The sequence below is a fragment of the Vanellus vanellus genome, assembly GCF_965231255.1.
Source record: "Vanellus vanellus genome assembly, chromosome: Z".
Lineage (NCBI taxonomy): Eukaryota > Metazoa > Chordata > Aves > Charadriiformes > Charadriidae > Vanellus > Vanellus vanellus.
The window spans coordinates 26,285,065-26,301,239 of NC_138908.1; the positions used below are offsets into that span (position 1 = coordinate 26,285,065).

General features: G+C 37.8%; 1 protein-coding gene across 1 annotated transcript in view; it reads right to left on the minus strand.

Annotated features, from left to right (window-relative positions):
* Positions 1-3,835: 3,835 nt before the first annotated feature.
* Positions 3,836-16,175, minus strand: part of FER (FER tyrosine kinase) — a 173,901-nt gene continuing 161,561 nt past the window's right edge. The window contains exons 18-20 of the mRNA XM_082497917.1: positions 11,865-12,019; positions 8,265-8,387; positions 3,836-3,989 (exon numbers count right to left, since the gene is read on the minus strand). Coding sequence (XP_082354043.1) covers positions 3,847-3,989; positions 8,265-8,387; positions 11,865-12,019 — 421 coding nt within the window. The 3' untranslated portion in view covers positions 3,836-3,846. The remainder of the gene's footprint in view (positions 3,990-8,264; positions 8,388-11,864; positions 12,020-16,175) is intronic.

The window sequence follows — 16,175 nt, forward strand, 5'->3', positions numbered from 1 at the left end:
GCCTCAGGAAAGTGTTTTTTTCTTTAGTACCTTTATAGTGGGTGAAAAAGGGATAACAAAATAGTTATAAGAGACAAAAAATGTATGACTTCATAGTCATTTTTAGTGATGTGCAGTAAGTTTTAGTGATGTACTTGTAGAATTTGAGTTAAGCATAACAGGTAGTCAATGACACGGATGAAAAAAATACTTAAGATGAATAACCTAGTATTTCCTTAACCATTTTTCTGTTTCTCATCAATAAGATCAGGCTTACTTTAATAACTGCAGTTCTTACTGATAGCCTTCTGGTGATGCATGTTCCAGTAACAACTTCCAATAAAAATATTAGGCAACTCTGCAAAAAGGCAGATTTTTGTTAAGAAGATATGCAATATACCTGTAGTTGCTAAACAAAAAACTAGCTCATTGGTTTAATTAGAAACTAATGAAAATGTACATTTCAAAGAGAATGTCTTGGTGGGATGCTGACTTTACAAGACCACACTTTGTTGAAGCAAGGTTTGTTTTCAGACAAGACACTTTTCACTATTTTACTTTCCGTAAAACCGAAATGCTCAGGAATCCTCATGATTTCACTAATGATTGAACTCTGAAGCTAGCACGTGTGCTTAATTTCTACTGAAAACAAACTAAGGATGCATTTTTTGCCCTCAAAATAATCTTTCTTAAAATGATAAATGCAGTTCCTTGGAAAAAGATGAAAATAACAGATAAGCTGTTGAATTCCATCTCCTTAACAGGCTGGGGTATTTCTACCTAAACCTTGACAGTATTCAGTGTTTCTCCCATATAACACCGTAAAAAATTCAGGATTCCCTCAGGCTCCCCCTGGTTTGGACAGTGTTGGTGTAAGAACCTACCTGAAACACCACACTGGCAAAAGAGACTAAGTCTTAACTGTTTTGTAAATTCTCTAGGAGAACCACAGTACATGAGCCAAATGACCTGTACCTGGCTCACCTATGAAAAACGCAAGACTAAGTCATCAAAAGTCCATAAAAAGCAGATACGGCAGCTTTGGTTCTTGAATACCATGTCTTTCTTTTAAATTTCATTGTATGGCACTTTTGTTTGTGAGCTCCACTGTGAGAAGTTTTCAAAAACTTAAAACCAGTATCTCTAGGTAAGGATTCCACTTCCTAAATTGTATAATTGCAATAATTACAACTGAGATACGATGAACAAGTTCTGCCACAAACTGCTAAATTAATGATAAGAGAACAGTTCAAATAACTGAAGAGATGTGTACCTGTGTTTAAATTTATTCTACACCTATAAACTCACTCTGGTATTCTCCCAAAAAGTTACTATTTTTGAACTGAACTGATGCCTGCTTCAGGAATAATAATATATTTTTTTTTGCTGCTGTAGAAATCCCATGCTTTAAAAAGTCTTTAAATTTAAACAGAAGTGTGGTATGAATTACAAATGTTAACTATTTCAGAATAAAACATGAGTACAATTTTTATCTTTACGTGAGAGTGCGGACGGTGACCGGTTAATTTAAGACAAATAAACCAGTATGTTATTTTATAAAAATAAAACAGTATTTCCTCGCTGTCAAGAAGGCATACAGCAAAGAAATAGTTCATCTCTCTCATGGAAGAAGAATATTAACTCTCCAGAGATGCTATGAATGCTGCCAGACGAGACTGCGCTATCCTTACTTGCAGATTTTAGTGATGCATACATAAGGACCTGCCGTTGGATGAATCTTGGATTCTTCCAAACGATTGTGGAACATTCCTTAAATCTTAGTACACCTGTATTTGCATTAGCATACTAGCAAATTAAGGCACAAACTTTGCGTACTACTTAAAAGCATACAAACTAACGAGAATGTTTCCCATTGCTCCTGAAAAGTATCTTTGGGCTACTTGGAAATACAGAACTAAGTAAGTATACCCAGTACGCTTATAGGGAAGTTTAAATTTATGCCACCAAGTTTTCTAAGCACTATACCTTCATGGGTATGCATATGCTTCCTCATCTCCAAGAAAAAAATCACTTAAGAAATGCAAGAAGCACCCACCATTCCTTATACTTGGATGCTGACAGTTCCACCTCAAACGCAGGTGATGTGCTCCAGCACGATCATTCATTGTTTTATTTGGACACTAACTCCAATGTAACAAACTCTTCTAGACTACACATATTTTGGTCACACATAACCCTTAGACATTACCACTCAGTACTACTATAAATACACGTTAGAGAGCAAAAACACTGTGGAAAATAGAAAAGTCACTTGAACAGAAATAAAAATGTAATGTAGCCACTGACTTCACTACATCTCAATCCCACTGTAACAATAAAATATAGGGCTAATTAACATTCCAGATGCTGTGTTACTTACAGTCCCTGTTTCTTACTTGCATTAGCAGCAACTGACATCCCTTGACCCAAAAAATTTTAGTTAATTCTTAAAAAAATTTTAAGCACCTTAACTCTGGGACTCAGACCAGGATACTGTAACTTATTCCTATTTCTATATAGGGCCCTAGAAAATAATTCCAGCTGCAAAAAGGACCCAGAGCTAGCATAGCAAATTGCGCCTTTCCTCCCTCCCCTATCTAGTAAGTTTTTATTCTTTCTGGAGGATTTTTTTTAAATATATACAAGGTTTTTATTCATTGTGGCATTTAAAACTTGCCTATCCCCATTCTTTTGAAATATGATTGCAATGATTTAAAAAAGTTAGAAGGTTAGTATTTCTACTTTGCCTTGCTCAGCCTGTCAGAGGCTTTAAGCATACTTATTCATTTTGGTTTTTTGAACAATCTCCTTATGCCATACAGAAGTAGTATTTTCCTTTAGACACTATGCACGGAATGTACTTTTGCTTAGGATAAGCTTTTGTAGGCTCCAGCTGCATTCTAAGAATTACTACCGATTTAAGGAAAAAAATAATGATCACAAGCAAATCTAGCAATTCACATTCTCTAAGTCCTCTAAAAGATCAATGATATTTGTTATCTGCTGCTATCATTAGTAAACCTCTTTCTGTTGGCCTACTGCTCTAACATGTTCTTTGGAAGGCAGATGATTTGCAGTTATTTCTTAACATGTGTAGTCAAGACTTGATATTGTTTTTTTTCTTTCTTAAATAAACATTAGTCACTGTACAGGAGATATATTATTGAATTCTGATAGCTTTGTAGGATGAAATGGTGTGGCTTAAGTAAATCACATCAAAATTCAGAAGTATTTACTCCAGTATGGTAAGAAACGCACAATTAACTCAATTTTCTACAAAAGAAAATTCTGGATTTCACTGTTCAGTACGCATATTTGCATCCAGAATCTAACTGAACCTTCATCCTTAAAACAAAGTATCATTTAAAAATATCAGTTGCAGAAAGAATTTAAAAAATACAAAAGTTTCTAGTTGAAATACTTGTCAAAACTGTGTTCAATTTTAAGGCCAACATGTATGACAGTCACATCAGAGTGCTGCTGGTGCTGACATATGGGACATGGATAGCAGAGTGAGAACATAGCTCAAAGTAGAAAAGCTCTGTAAAATGTCACTAGCAGTTACTTGCTGTAAAACAGTTAGAAGCCACAGTCCCTTAAAACTATAGTATGTGTTTTTCTATTTACATGTAACCTAAACGACAGTACTACTGTGACTGGATATATAGCATTTCGTAGTATATATCTTTAATGCAGGTGTAGACATCATTCAAGATGGTACATGTGTATATAAAAAACCAGCTAATTTCAAAGTAATCCTAGAAGAATATTGCAAATAATGTTGTATAAATGCATAGTGTTTGAGGGGAAAAAATTACTTCACTGGAAAATAAAGTCCCACGCATTGAGTTTGGCACTTGTGTATCACTATGTCACTTTCTTTTTGATTGAAGATAGCTCTTTCTGAATCTCACTGAATTTTGGCCGATTTTCTGGTTTGTAGTCCCAGCACCTCTGCATTATTTTATATATTTCTTCCGGACATTTTTGCGGTGCTGACATTCGGTAGCCTGGTACAGAAAAAAAAAAGGGGCGGGGGGGGGGAATGTATTTAGCATTGAAAACTGATGCATATTGACAAATATAAAAAGAAAAAAGTGAAGTTCAAGATCATTGCATTAAAAAAGTTCTTCAGTGTAAGATGAGGAAAGTCTTCAATATATAACCTATATAAGATAGATAATTATCAAACTAGTCAAGGCTCAGATACCAATGACATTTAAGTTGGGCATGGTAAAACATTAGTACACTTCTCATCCCTAAAGGCAGCAACTTGCACAGATTTGTTTCCTGTATTTTATGAAGTAGCAACCCCCTAGGTTTTTATTGTGTTCCCTTTTTTTTCCCCTGACGGAGGAAATCAAGAATAAACATAAGATGGGAGTAAATTCCTTTGCTCTTTTTCAAAATGGATAAACTTTTATTCTCACAACTCTTCCCTTTTTTTTGCCTCCTTAAGAAGTTCCCTTCCCATTTACACTTTATCTACTTATTTTTCCTCCCTCCTCTTTTCTTAAATTACTTCTGTATTTTCCCATCATCTTAAGTCTCTTACTCTTCTGGTTTGCATAGACAGGCAGTGGCCTTCCAAAAAAGTGGCCTTCTAAAAAAGTGGCCTCTCTCCTGCCATCAACTGCAGGAGGTCTCTGACTTGGTGATGAGCAGGACAATGAACAATGGGTTAAGTAAATTAGCAGCTAATCATTCAGAAGCCACAGTTAAGTGGTCGTTCCAGCATATCATCCAAATCCTGGACTGAAAAATGTACTCACAGCAATGAAGGCAACTTCCCAGTGAGTGGGAAGTTGGGCAAAAATGCCAATACGACTGCATGGATGAACAAGGAGCTCGTGGACAAATTCAAACACAAAATCTGGTAATGTGGGAGGAACACAGAAACATTGTCCGAGCATCCAGGGATGAAGTTAGGAAAGCTAAAGTCCAAATGGGATTGAATCTGGCCAGGGATGTCAAAGACAACAAGAAGGGAGTCTTTAAGCATGTAGGTGACAAAAGGAAGGCTAGGGAAAATGTGGGCCCACTGCTGCATGAGGTAGGGCACCTGGTGACACAGGACATGGAAAAGGCTGAGGTACTGAATGCCTTCTTTGTCTCAGTCTTAACTAGCAATACTGGCCTTCAGGAAGCCAAGGCCCCACAGACCAGGGAGAAAGTCTGGAGCAAGAAAGATATACGTTTGGTGGAAGAAGATCTGGTCAGGGAATACTTAAGCAAAATTGACACACATAAATGCATGGGTCCTGATGGGATGCACCCATGAGTACTGAGGGAGTTGGCTGAAGTCACTGCAAGGCCACTCTCAAGAACCTTCCATCCATCATGGTGACTGGGAGAAGTGCCTGAAGACTGGAGTAAAGCAGATGTCACTCCCGTCTTCAAGAATGGCAAAAAGGAGGACCCCGGGAACTACAGGCTGATTGACCTCACCTTGATCCCTGAGAAGGTGATGGAGCAGCTAATGCTGGAAACAATTTCCAGACAAGAAAGCTATAAGGAGTAGTCAGCATGGATTCACTAAGGGCAAGTTATGCTTGACCAACTTCAGAAACTTCCATGTTGAAATGACTGGCTTAGCAGATGAGAGGACTTCAGTAAGGCTTTTAACACTGTCTCCCATAAGTCTCATGAAGAAACTGTTGAATTATGGGCCGGATGAGCAGATAGTGAGGTGGACTAAAAGCTGCTGAATGTTAAGTCCCAGAGGCAGTTGATCAGTGGCAAAAAGTCTAGTTGGAGACCAGTAACTAGTGGTGTACCACAGGGGTCAATACTGGGTCCAATAATGTTTCGTAACTTCATATATGATCAGGATGATGGGGCAAAGTGCACACTTAGCAAGTTTGCAGATGACACGAAACTGGGACGAAGGGCTAACATGCCAGAGGGTCATGCTCTCATCCAGAGGGACCTGGACAGGCTGGAGAAATGGGCTGACAGGAACCTCATGCAGTTCAACAAAGGGAAGTACAAAGTCCTGCACCTGGGGAGGAACAACCCCAGGTATCAGTACAGACTTGGGGCTGCCTGGATGGAAAGCAGCTTGGCTGAAAGAGACCTGGGGATCCTGGTGGACACCAAGCGTTGAACATGCACCAGCGATGTGCACCTGTGGCAAAGAAGATTAATGCTATCCTGGGCTACACTAAAAGAAGTGTTGCCAGCAGATCAAGGGAGTTGGTCCTTCCCCTCTATTCAGCACTGGTGAAGCCACACCTGGAGTAGTGTGTCCAGTGCTGGGATCCCCAGTACAAGAGAGACACGAACATACCAGAGAGTCCTGCGAAGGGCCATGAAGATGGTAAAGGAACTGGAACATCTTTCCTGTGAGGAAAAGCTGAGACAGATGCGACTGTTCAGCCTGGAGAAGAGAAGGCTCAGGGGGATCTCATCAATGTATACCTCTATACCTTAATATACTTGTATACCTGAAGGAAAGGTGCAAAGAGGACACAGCCAGGCTCTTTTCAGTGGTGCCCAATGATAGGACAAAAGGCAATGAGCACAGACTGAAACACAGGAGGTTCCTCCTAAACGTCAGGAAACACTTCTCCCTTGTGAAGATGACCAAGCACTGGCACAGGTTGTCCAGAGAGGTTGTGGAGTCTCCCTCCTTGGAGACATACAAACGCGGTCTGGACATTGTCCTGGGCTTGAGCAGGGAAGTTGAATCAGATGACATCCAGAGTTCTCACAGACCTCTGTGACTCCATGATTCTATGAAACATTTACCCCATGTAGATCTCTGAGCAAATGACAGGCAGTGCACACCAAAGTGAGCTGGCACATAGGACTCTACAGCTAAATGCAGCTCTGTGACTCCAGACTTACTGCACCGGTCTCTGCATCTCTTTTTCTAAAGCAGGGTACAAATAACACTCGCCTCATACAACAAGTAAATAATAGAAATATTTTTCCCTTGTTATATTGCATACATCTGCTCTAGGTGCTGGATTAATGCATGCAACTTCAAAGTGGAACGGCTGGGCTCTAGGACACTTACAGACAAGATAATATGAAACTATCTAAAAATCCTTTCCTTCACAAAGTTTCCCCTAGAAACCAGTTCTCCATAACAGTGACACCAGCAACTACTTTTTGTCCTTAAAGTAAAGGGATTCTATATAGCTATTTAGAATTTAAATTATCCCAGTTTAAAGCAACCATTCAAGTGAAGAAATTCACTGAATGGTCTTACTGATTGAGTAATTGACATAGATAAGATCAGGAAGAGAATCTGAAGTGTTTTAGCTCACTATTCTGAGAGGACCTATTACATACTGAAAATCAAGAAAATAAGTTGATAAAAGAAATGAAAATTACATTAAAAAAAAATAAATTCTGACAGGCCTACAGGACTATTTTCCTCACAGTATTAATAGCTGAAAAAGCACAAACATCCTTCTAAATCTTTGAATTTTATCAATTTCAATATATTATTATTTTCAATGGATTAAAACAGAATCTCAATACTTAGGTAGTACGACTTGTTTTTACAAACATTCCGCTGTTCTGGAAAACACTGGATTTTTTGAATTGGCCTTTTAAAGAGAAACTTTGATGGTCACCTACACTGCTTATAGCAAACACTGTCAATCAGCAAACTAGGGTTTTTTTTTTTAATTTAACAGTTTTACTAATTTAGAACCTGTTTATGAATTACACAGTAGTACTATGTAGAGGAGGAACAGTTCTGAAATGCCACTAAAGATGATGAAAATAAGCCTAAATCCTGAAAACCTGCTCACAGTTACTTGCTACTTTAAATAAAAGCCTTTTGAAAATTTTGTAGAAGAGAAATGTGGCTTTCAACGCTCAACTAGCTTACCGTTCTCCACCGTAATTGCTAAATTTTTGTCTGAAATGCTTTAATAGAGAAGACAAAATGATAAAGATTTTTTCTTCTGGTCATTTAGAATATTTATACCTGCATTAGCATAATCTTAAATAATTCATTCTGGTCAAGCCTCTGCTCTGCACAGCAGTAAATCCCTCCTCTCCATCTCACCTTTTAGTTCTGCAACAATGAAAATCAGCATGCTGTAGTCTTCCATCTTTTAAGTCACTGGTCAGTATATTCCTTTTTTCAAGAAACCTATGTATCACACTACACCTCCAAGAATGCTAGATTCAGCAATTAAAAAAATCTCATCTTTTTGCTAAAATTGCTGGATAATCTGTATGGTATTTATTTGCTATTTTATACTGTATGTACTACATCCTTATGGTTCTGTACAGCATTTCTTTGACTCTCTCCGAGTAACTACCTTTCTCGACTTGTTCTCGTGCTTGTTGGTTGGTCATTCCAGGGTACGGACATACTCCTAAACTGAAGGTCTCCCACAAAAGGATTCCAAAGCTCCATACATCACTCTCAGATGTGTATCTCCCTAAGAAAAGGAGAGAAAAAATGCAGCTTAACATACAGAGAAATTCATGTTTCAGATAATTACGGCCCCAAATGTTCTGTAAACGTAAAGTGTTACATTGGCAAGCTTTAAGCAGAACAAAGCTGTAGCTACTAATAATACCTTCTACAGATATCATAGACTCCCGTATTTCAAAGGATAACCAAATTATCTTAAGGTCAACATCTAAGAATAATATAAGCTAATTTAAAGTTCTACAAGTCGACAGACCTTATCATGTCTATTATTTTTCATGCAAGTTAAGAACTTCTTTCCCTCTTAATGTATAAAACTTTTCTTTCTTCTTTTAATATAAAAGGACAGTAAAATGTCAGGTTCCCCCCCTTACCCCCCCCCCCCCCCCTTGTTTAGAATCACTTTCAATTCAAAAGATACTTTAAAAAAAAATACCTTTCCTAATATAGCTTGGCAATAAATACTCTGAGAGGAGCTACCATCAACATAGTTTTTAACTGTGAAGAGGGACTAGTTTTCATGCTTTGAGAAACTGTTCTCTGAAAATGAAAGTACAGTTGCTTCAACTTGTTTAATCTGGACCCTGAAGAACTGATGCACGCAATCAGTTAAAGAAAAAGAAAAAAATATCTGGCTGGCTGGTTCCATTATCTTCAACTATACTTCAGAGACAGTGAAATAGATAACTGATAGATAACTGAATTCCAAACCACTTTGTGCAATGAAAGCTTTATATTATGGGAGGAGAGAACTTGGAGCAGGTATTTCTATTGTCCCAGATGGATTCACACTAAGAAGGATGGATTCACATCAGAAAGTTAAGGCTCCTAGCCCTTTGTAGCAGGATCTGCAAAAATGTCACCTTAAAAATCCATTTTCAACATTACTTCCATCATTTCTCATAACTGTTTTTCTTTGTTCCATGCTATTACATTGTACATATGTGTCTTATTCTTTAAAATAGACATATGCTTGTGAATGTATTGTTTGTTCATCGCTCATCATTAAACAGACCGAACTAAGCCACTTCTGACTAGAAAAAAGGAAAATACATGTAAATTATAATGACAGTTGGTGATGTGACAACTGTTCTGACATCAGAAAGTTCAGTTTACTGTTAAACTAAGTACCACTTCCAGCTGCGCTACATTAGTTTGTGTGGCTCGTAGATGGCAATTACAGACATTCACTACGCTCTTTCCAGTAAAATGAGTTTTCTTGTCTATGTATCAACTCTCTTCAGAGTTTGGCATCCAGTAATTTAACACTTTTCATTCAAATCATTCAGCAGATACAAGATAGGTAATTAGTTTTTTTTTTTAAAGAAAGTACAAGTTCTGCACAGTTAATTATCTTTTCCACTGTGTCAATATCTGGAGAAAAAAAAAGTCCTGTTCATTTACAAAAGAACCTTTCCACACAGTAATTTATTAACATGACAAACAACTCAAAATGTTGTACTGGAGAAAAATACATATTAAATCTGTATTTTAATTTTGAAAGAACAAGAAGAAAAAATACCCTACACTTGGCCTAAATATGTAATTTTAGGAGCTTTTCAAACATTTTTTCCACTTCCTGAAGTGATGGAAATCATTGTTCCAAGCAAAAATAACTTTCAATCTCCCACAAATTCCAGTAGCATCAGGATTGTCCTTATCACATCAGACACAACTCCCTAACCAGTCTATTTGCCCTAATCTGGTTTCTCGACTTCGCAACTTGTGTTTTTTTCATTTAAAACTTGTTGTGACTGCTGTTATTTTGCCACATACAGTGAATCCAGAAGTGACTAAAAAATGAACTTTTACATAGTTTCTTAATCACTATATTATTCATGTAATGGCCAAATGACCCGATCTCTCCTTTTCTTCCAACCCTTAAATCTTGCCATTAAGAATCAACACGGACAGTGGTTGCCAACTAGTTCTGAAATATTGCAGATTTAGTTCTATTTCACTCTGATATTCTTAAATATCTTCAGCCTTAGCTACACAAATTAATGCAATACTTATGACCATATTATTAGGATCCTAAATGGCAAAACAAAACCCAATTATTTTTACTCACATCTTTCAAGGAAGTGGAAAAAATGACCCTTCAAAAACACACAGAAACCTTCTATGACATTTTGAAAGTTGAGTATTAGACTGCTGAACACATTAAAAAATGTTTGAGAGAGCTTATTTTCCAAACGCTACAGAAAATTACTTAAAGCTGCTTGGGTATGTATGCATTTTAGGAAACACAAAATAAGTAGATGTTAATTAACTATTCTCTCCTCTCCTGTACTATGCAGAAAAGACTCAAAAGTATGAAGTGAAAGTGTTGTTCCAAGAGCCTGTTTCCTGCTTAATGTAGTCCACCCGACTGCATATTGCTCTGAAAGACACGTTTCCATTATATAGCAAATAAACTGTATGCACTTCTGAAATAACAAAAATAAAAATTTGAAACACCTTTTATAGTAGAACAAACACTCAAAATAGAAAAGTGTGTTCCCCAGTAAATGCTAGCAACACTAACACCTCTTAGAATAATCGATAATACAGGATCAATTACAGTAACTAGATTTACTACCAGCCTTCCAAAGGGAAGATCTGCCTTATTGTGTTAAAGCATTAACTCCTGTAAAAGCACTAATGAGAGGAAGCATTTTGCTATCAATCATAAGTCACAAACTTCCAGTGCTTGACTTTAAAATAAAGCCTTAAGAGATGGCAGAAATATTTATAGTCACTTCAAATGAAGAATTTAAAACAATTTTTTCTATGTACTCAACTGAAGAACTGGTTGAGAGAAGTACATCCAAAACATGGCATCGTTCATTTAATACACTGCTTCTTTATTTAGAAGAACTTATTTTTCTAGTTTCATATAAGCTAAAAAAGCTACATACAGCAGCTTCTGTTTCTGTTCTGGAACTATTAGCTACGTAGTATGGACCACAATAATGGACATTTTTCCTCAAGATAACAGGCTCGCAATATTTAAAAATGCAGGTAAAGAAAAGCTGCAGTTAAAAAAAAAATATAAATCTGTGACTGTACTTTTCTTCAGCTCAAGGATTTATCTAACAGTGTTCTAGTATGTTAACACTTTCTACCATTTTCAAAGAAGTGCTAGAACAAGCACTGCCACAAATATGCAGAACTTGCTTTCCATTTTGCTAACAATTATGATTTAGATGACTGATAGGTAGTCTACTAGAATGAGTCAGCAACATAACCAAAGCATTATTTTATTGCTGCATAATAGCAATTTTCATGCTGCTGCCTTATTCTTTTTGAAGGCAAAACTATTTTATACATAGCTTAAGTAAGACAGAAATATTAAAATTATTTTAAACATTATTGATTTGAACTGGGCATTAGGAACATGTATATATACTGAAATACTGCCCATGGTGTCGTCCTGGAGCTCCTTGCTTTACTTTGACTTTTTTTTTTTTTTTTTTTTAAGAAGATACAGTTATGTCCTTACCATAGTTGAGAGCTTCTGGAGCAGTCCACTTGATAGGAATCTGCTTTAGGCCTGATGATGAGTACACGCCATCATCCTCTTGCCGGGACATTCCAAAATCGCTTATTTTCAAGATGTTGCTTTCACCTACCAAGCAGTTCCTTGCAGCCAGGTCTCTAAGTTAGAACAAGAAATAAACCCCCATATTTTTACACATTTGAAAGTACTTGAAACTATTTAAAATAGCTGGGACCCTCAGCCAAGATGGTGATGCCTCTTGGAAAACAGATTTAAGGGTAAAAAATGCTGCACAGCAGTTGTGGAAAAGAGGGGTGAGGGAGGGAAAAAAAAGTGTGACAAATAATCCTGTGAACACCAAGATCAGTGAAGGAGTCTGATAAGGAGGTGCTGGAAGTGCTAGAGGTGCTCCTGGCACCTAGTAGAGATTCTGCTGCAGCCTTTGGAAGGACCCACGCTGGAACAGTTTGTGAAAGACTGCATCCCCTGGGAAGGACCCACACTGGAGCAGGGGAACAGTGTGAAGGAGCAGGAGAGAGGAGCTGTTATGGACTGACCTCAACCCTCATTTGCCACCCCCCTGTGCCCCACATATAGGAGGAGGTGGAGGAGTCGGGAATGAAGGAGGGAAGGTGAGCCTGGAAAGAAGGGAGGGGTGTGGGAAAGGTGTTTCAGTTTCCGTCTTTATTTTTCACCATCCAACTCTATATTGATTGGCAATAAAATAAATCAATGTTCCCTAAGTTGACTCTGTTTTGCTGTGATGGTAACTGGTGAGAGATCTCCCTATCTTTATCTTGACCCACAAGCTTTCCTGTCTTATTTTCTCCCCTGTCTTGACGAAGAGGGGCAGTGAGAGAGCATCTGGGTGGGTATCTGGCAGCCAACTAAAGTCAACCCAGTACAACTGCCCTCTGGGGTCACAGAAATAAGCCTGGAGATTAACAAAACAGATTTTATGAAAAATGAAGCAGAATTGGAAGAAGCACCCTGAAACATGTTCCCATAATTATGAAAGATAGTGAGAAATCAAGAATGGGCTCCATCTTCTCTATGCCCACCTTACCTTAGCATTAGAGTTTTACTGAAAAAAAGAAAGCTACTTAGTATTACAGGAAAAGGAATTTTGCCTCAGTGCTGGATGAGATGTTCAGAAAATCGACAGCCTTCCTTTCCCTCCCTCTGTCTCAAACACGTTGTTTTATATTAGGAGACAGCCTGTAGTAACACCTGACAAAAGACCTACTGTGGCTTCTCTACAGCATACATTTGGAACAATAATACATGCTAATAATATATTATTAACATACTATATGAATATTACATTTCATTTTTTCACAGTGTATAAAAATACTACATAATAAAATACATTTTATTATTCCCATCTTAATGTAATAAAATATGGGAAATTTTTGAAGGGAGAAAAATGTTAAGCAACAGAATTAAATCTGTAACACTAGGAACATCACAGGCAAAGTATTTTTAAATAAAATTTACAATTTTTTTTTTCAGCTTAAAGAGCTAATATGCTCACAAATGGCTTTTGTTATGCTAACATTCCAAAATTACAACTACATTAGCATTAATGTTTTGGACTGGACCTGTAGCATAGTTTTGAAGGGAATCCCCTGAGCACTTAATGCACATTCATTGGTTTTGAAGAATGATTTTGGTGCACGCAAACTAGATTCCTCTTGGAAGAAACTAAACTAGAACTCTGCCCATGGTGTGCACCAAATTTGTTTCTACAGCTAATGCAGACAGAAAGGTCTGAATCAATGACAAACGACTTCAAATGCTGTGCGTGGTGGAGACACTAATGACAAAGGACTGAACTATATTTAGTCTAAAGTAAAAGTCTCAAGCCATATATAAGGACGTTAAAGCTCACATATCTAAAACTACTTTAATCAACTGATACATACTGATACTGCACTAAATTGTTTGATATGTAGACAGGGCCTGTGTTTGAGCGTAAACACTCTAACTTAAGAATGTTAACGTATTTGACTCAAACAACTTTTCTACTACTAAGAACATTTATGGCTCTTAAGCTTGGTTCTGCAGTGACACAAATGCAAGTTGTTCTTGCAGTTAGAGAAGATGGACCACTTGAAAAAAAGTCTAAAGTCACAGTCTCCAGCTGAAGATATGCACAAATGTATAAAATGGCTCAACAGGCACTATGTTACATAGTCTGATGTTAGCATGTGGTATTGTTTGGTGAAAATAAGAAAGCTGCAAAACAAAATCAAATTGTTACTGCTTATACTCCAGTCTGGAAAAAGTATCACCATGAAACCTCAAGAATTTATGGCTTAGATTCCAATCATACTTTAGTCCTTAAGTTTTTTATTTTTTTACTCAATATAGTCTATCCAGGGCCCAGCAATGTGCCCTTGTCGCCAAAAAGGCCAACGGAATCCTGGGCTGCATAGGGAAGAGTGTGGCCAGTAGGTCGAGGGAGGTCATTCTCCCCCTCTACTCTGCACTGGTGAGGCCACAACTGGAATACTGTGTCCAGTTTTGGGCTCCCCAGTTCAAGAGGGACAGGGAACTGCTGGAGCGAGTCCAGCGAACGGCAACTAAGATGATTAAGGGCTTGGAGCTTCTGCCTTATGAGGAAAGGCTGAGAGAGCTGGGACTCTTTAGCCTGGAGAAGGCTGAGGGGAGACCTTACTATGGCGTACAAGCATCTAAAGGGTGGGTTGAAGGAGGATGGAGCCAGGCTCTTTTCAATGGTTCCCAGTGACAGGACGAGGGGTAATGGGCACAAGTTAGAACACAGGAAGTTCCGTTCAAACACACGGAAACACTTCTTTACGGTGAGGGCGCACAGGCTGCCCAGGGAGGTTGTGGAGTCCCCTTCTCTGGAGATTTTCAAGACCCGCCTGGATGCAGTCCTGAGTAATGTGCTCTAGGCGGTCCTGCTTTGGCAGGGGAGTTGGACTAGATGATCTCTAGAGGTCCCTTCCAACTCTGAAAATTCTGTGATTCTGTGATTCCGTGAAAGATTACACTCAGTTCACGTAATTTTTGTCTGTGTTGTGTGTTACAGTTTTCTTTTTCTTTCAGAGTCATCTAGAGGAAGTGTTTTTCATCATTACTGAAAATTCACAAAAACACTTCCATGAAAATCAAACGGGTATTTGAGAAAGTTGTTAAAGGTTGTGGTACTATGTTCGGGATATGTAAATTAACACTAGATCTTCTGAAGGACCACAGACACACCAAGTCTTTGCTTCACGAAACAGTGGTTTTTCAAGCTGTCTATTAGCTGGCAGTGGGTTGCAGAGTGACACTATTCAAGCTGCCATGCTGCACACAACTGCCAAGGGAGGAATCATGGCCCAGTGGTTCGCTAATGGCCCACAACTTGTGCGGGTGGACGCAACTGTCAAGTCCAGCATCAATTTTTCCAGGCAAATTGCTTCTTTCTTTTTAATCTCAGCTTGTATTGAATAGAGAAGCATTTTCATCGCTGTCTTCCACAGCGTATCAATAAAATTTTATGAAATAATGAGCGTCCAGCTATTAACAATAAGATAGGAAAGGATGCATTATGATAAAACTTAACTTGCTAATAAAGTTACAAATAGCAAAGAAAATGTAGGCGTGCTCGTTATGATTTTCACAGTATTAATACCTTTTTCTGCTTTTAGCTAAAACTCCCACATTTTTGAAGCTATAATACTATGTATTACTTTTAGTACATCATTTGCGTTAATAAAGCCTTTTGAGCACTTAATGTGTTTACTTCTGACTTAAGCAAATTTCCTTTTTACCTTTCTCACGTGTAAGGTAGGCTCTTTCTCTCACTTATTTAGAAAATACTTTAGATGTGAACTTTTCTTTCCTTTTTTCCTTCACTTTAGTCATAGTCTTTTTAAAGGACTTTTGTAATCTCCCTCTTAGGCACTTAGATTTCTCTTCACCGTTCTTGTGAGGAGTTGGTTCCTGGAGTACACTGAAATCAATGATGTTTAGCAGATCCAGTGATATTTTACATCATGCTAAATCCCGCCAAAAGTTCTGTTAGTTTGCACTTTTAATAACTTGCCATTCTGTGGGCTGAAACAGTACGATTTCACTCTCAGCACTCTACCACCAGCCACTTCAGATTCTGCAGTTACATCCACTGTAGTTGTATTTTTCAGGTTCTTTTTTTCCCCTGTTCTCTAACTTGTAATTTCTTCACAATGTCTATTTGACTAATATTTATTATTTCATTCCTCAGGCTTATAAATGTCCAGAAAGTCAGAGTAACTTGTTAGCATTTCTGCTGTCATTTTACCTCTTTTTCATATCCTCTGT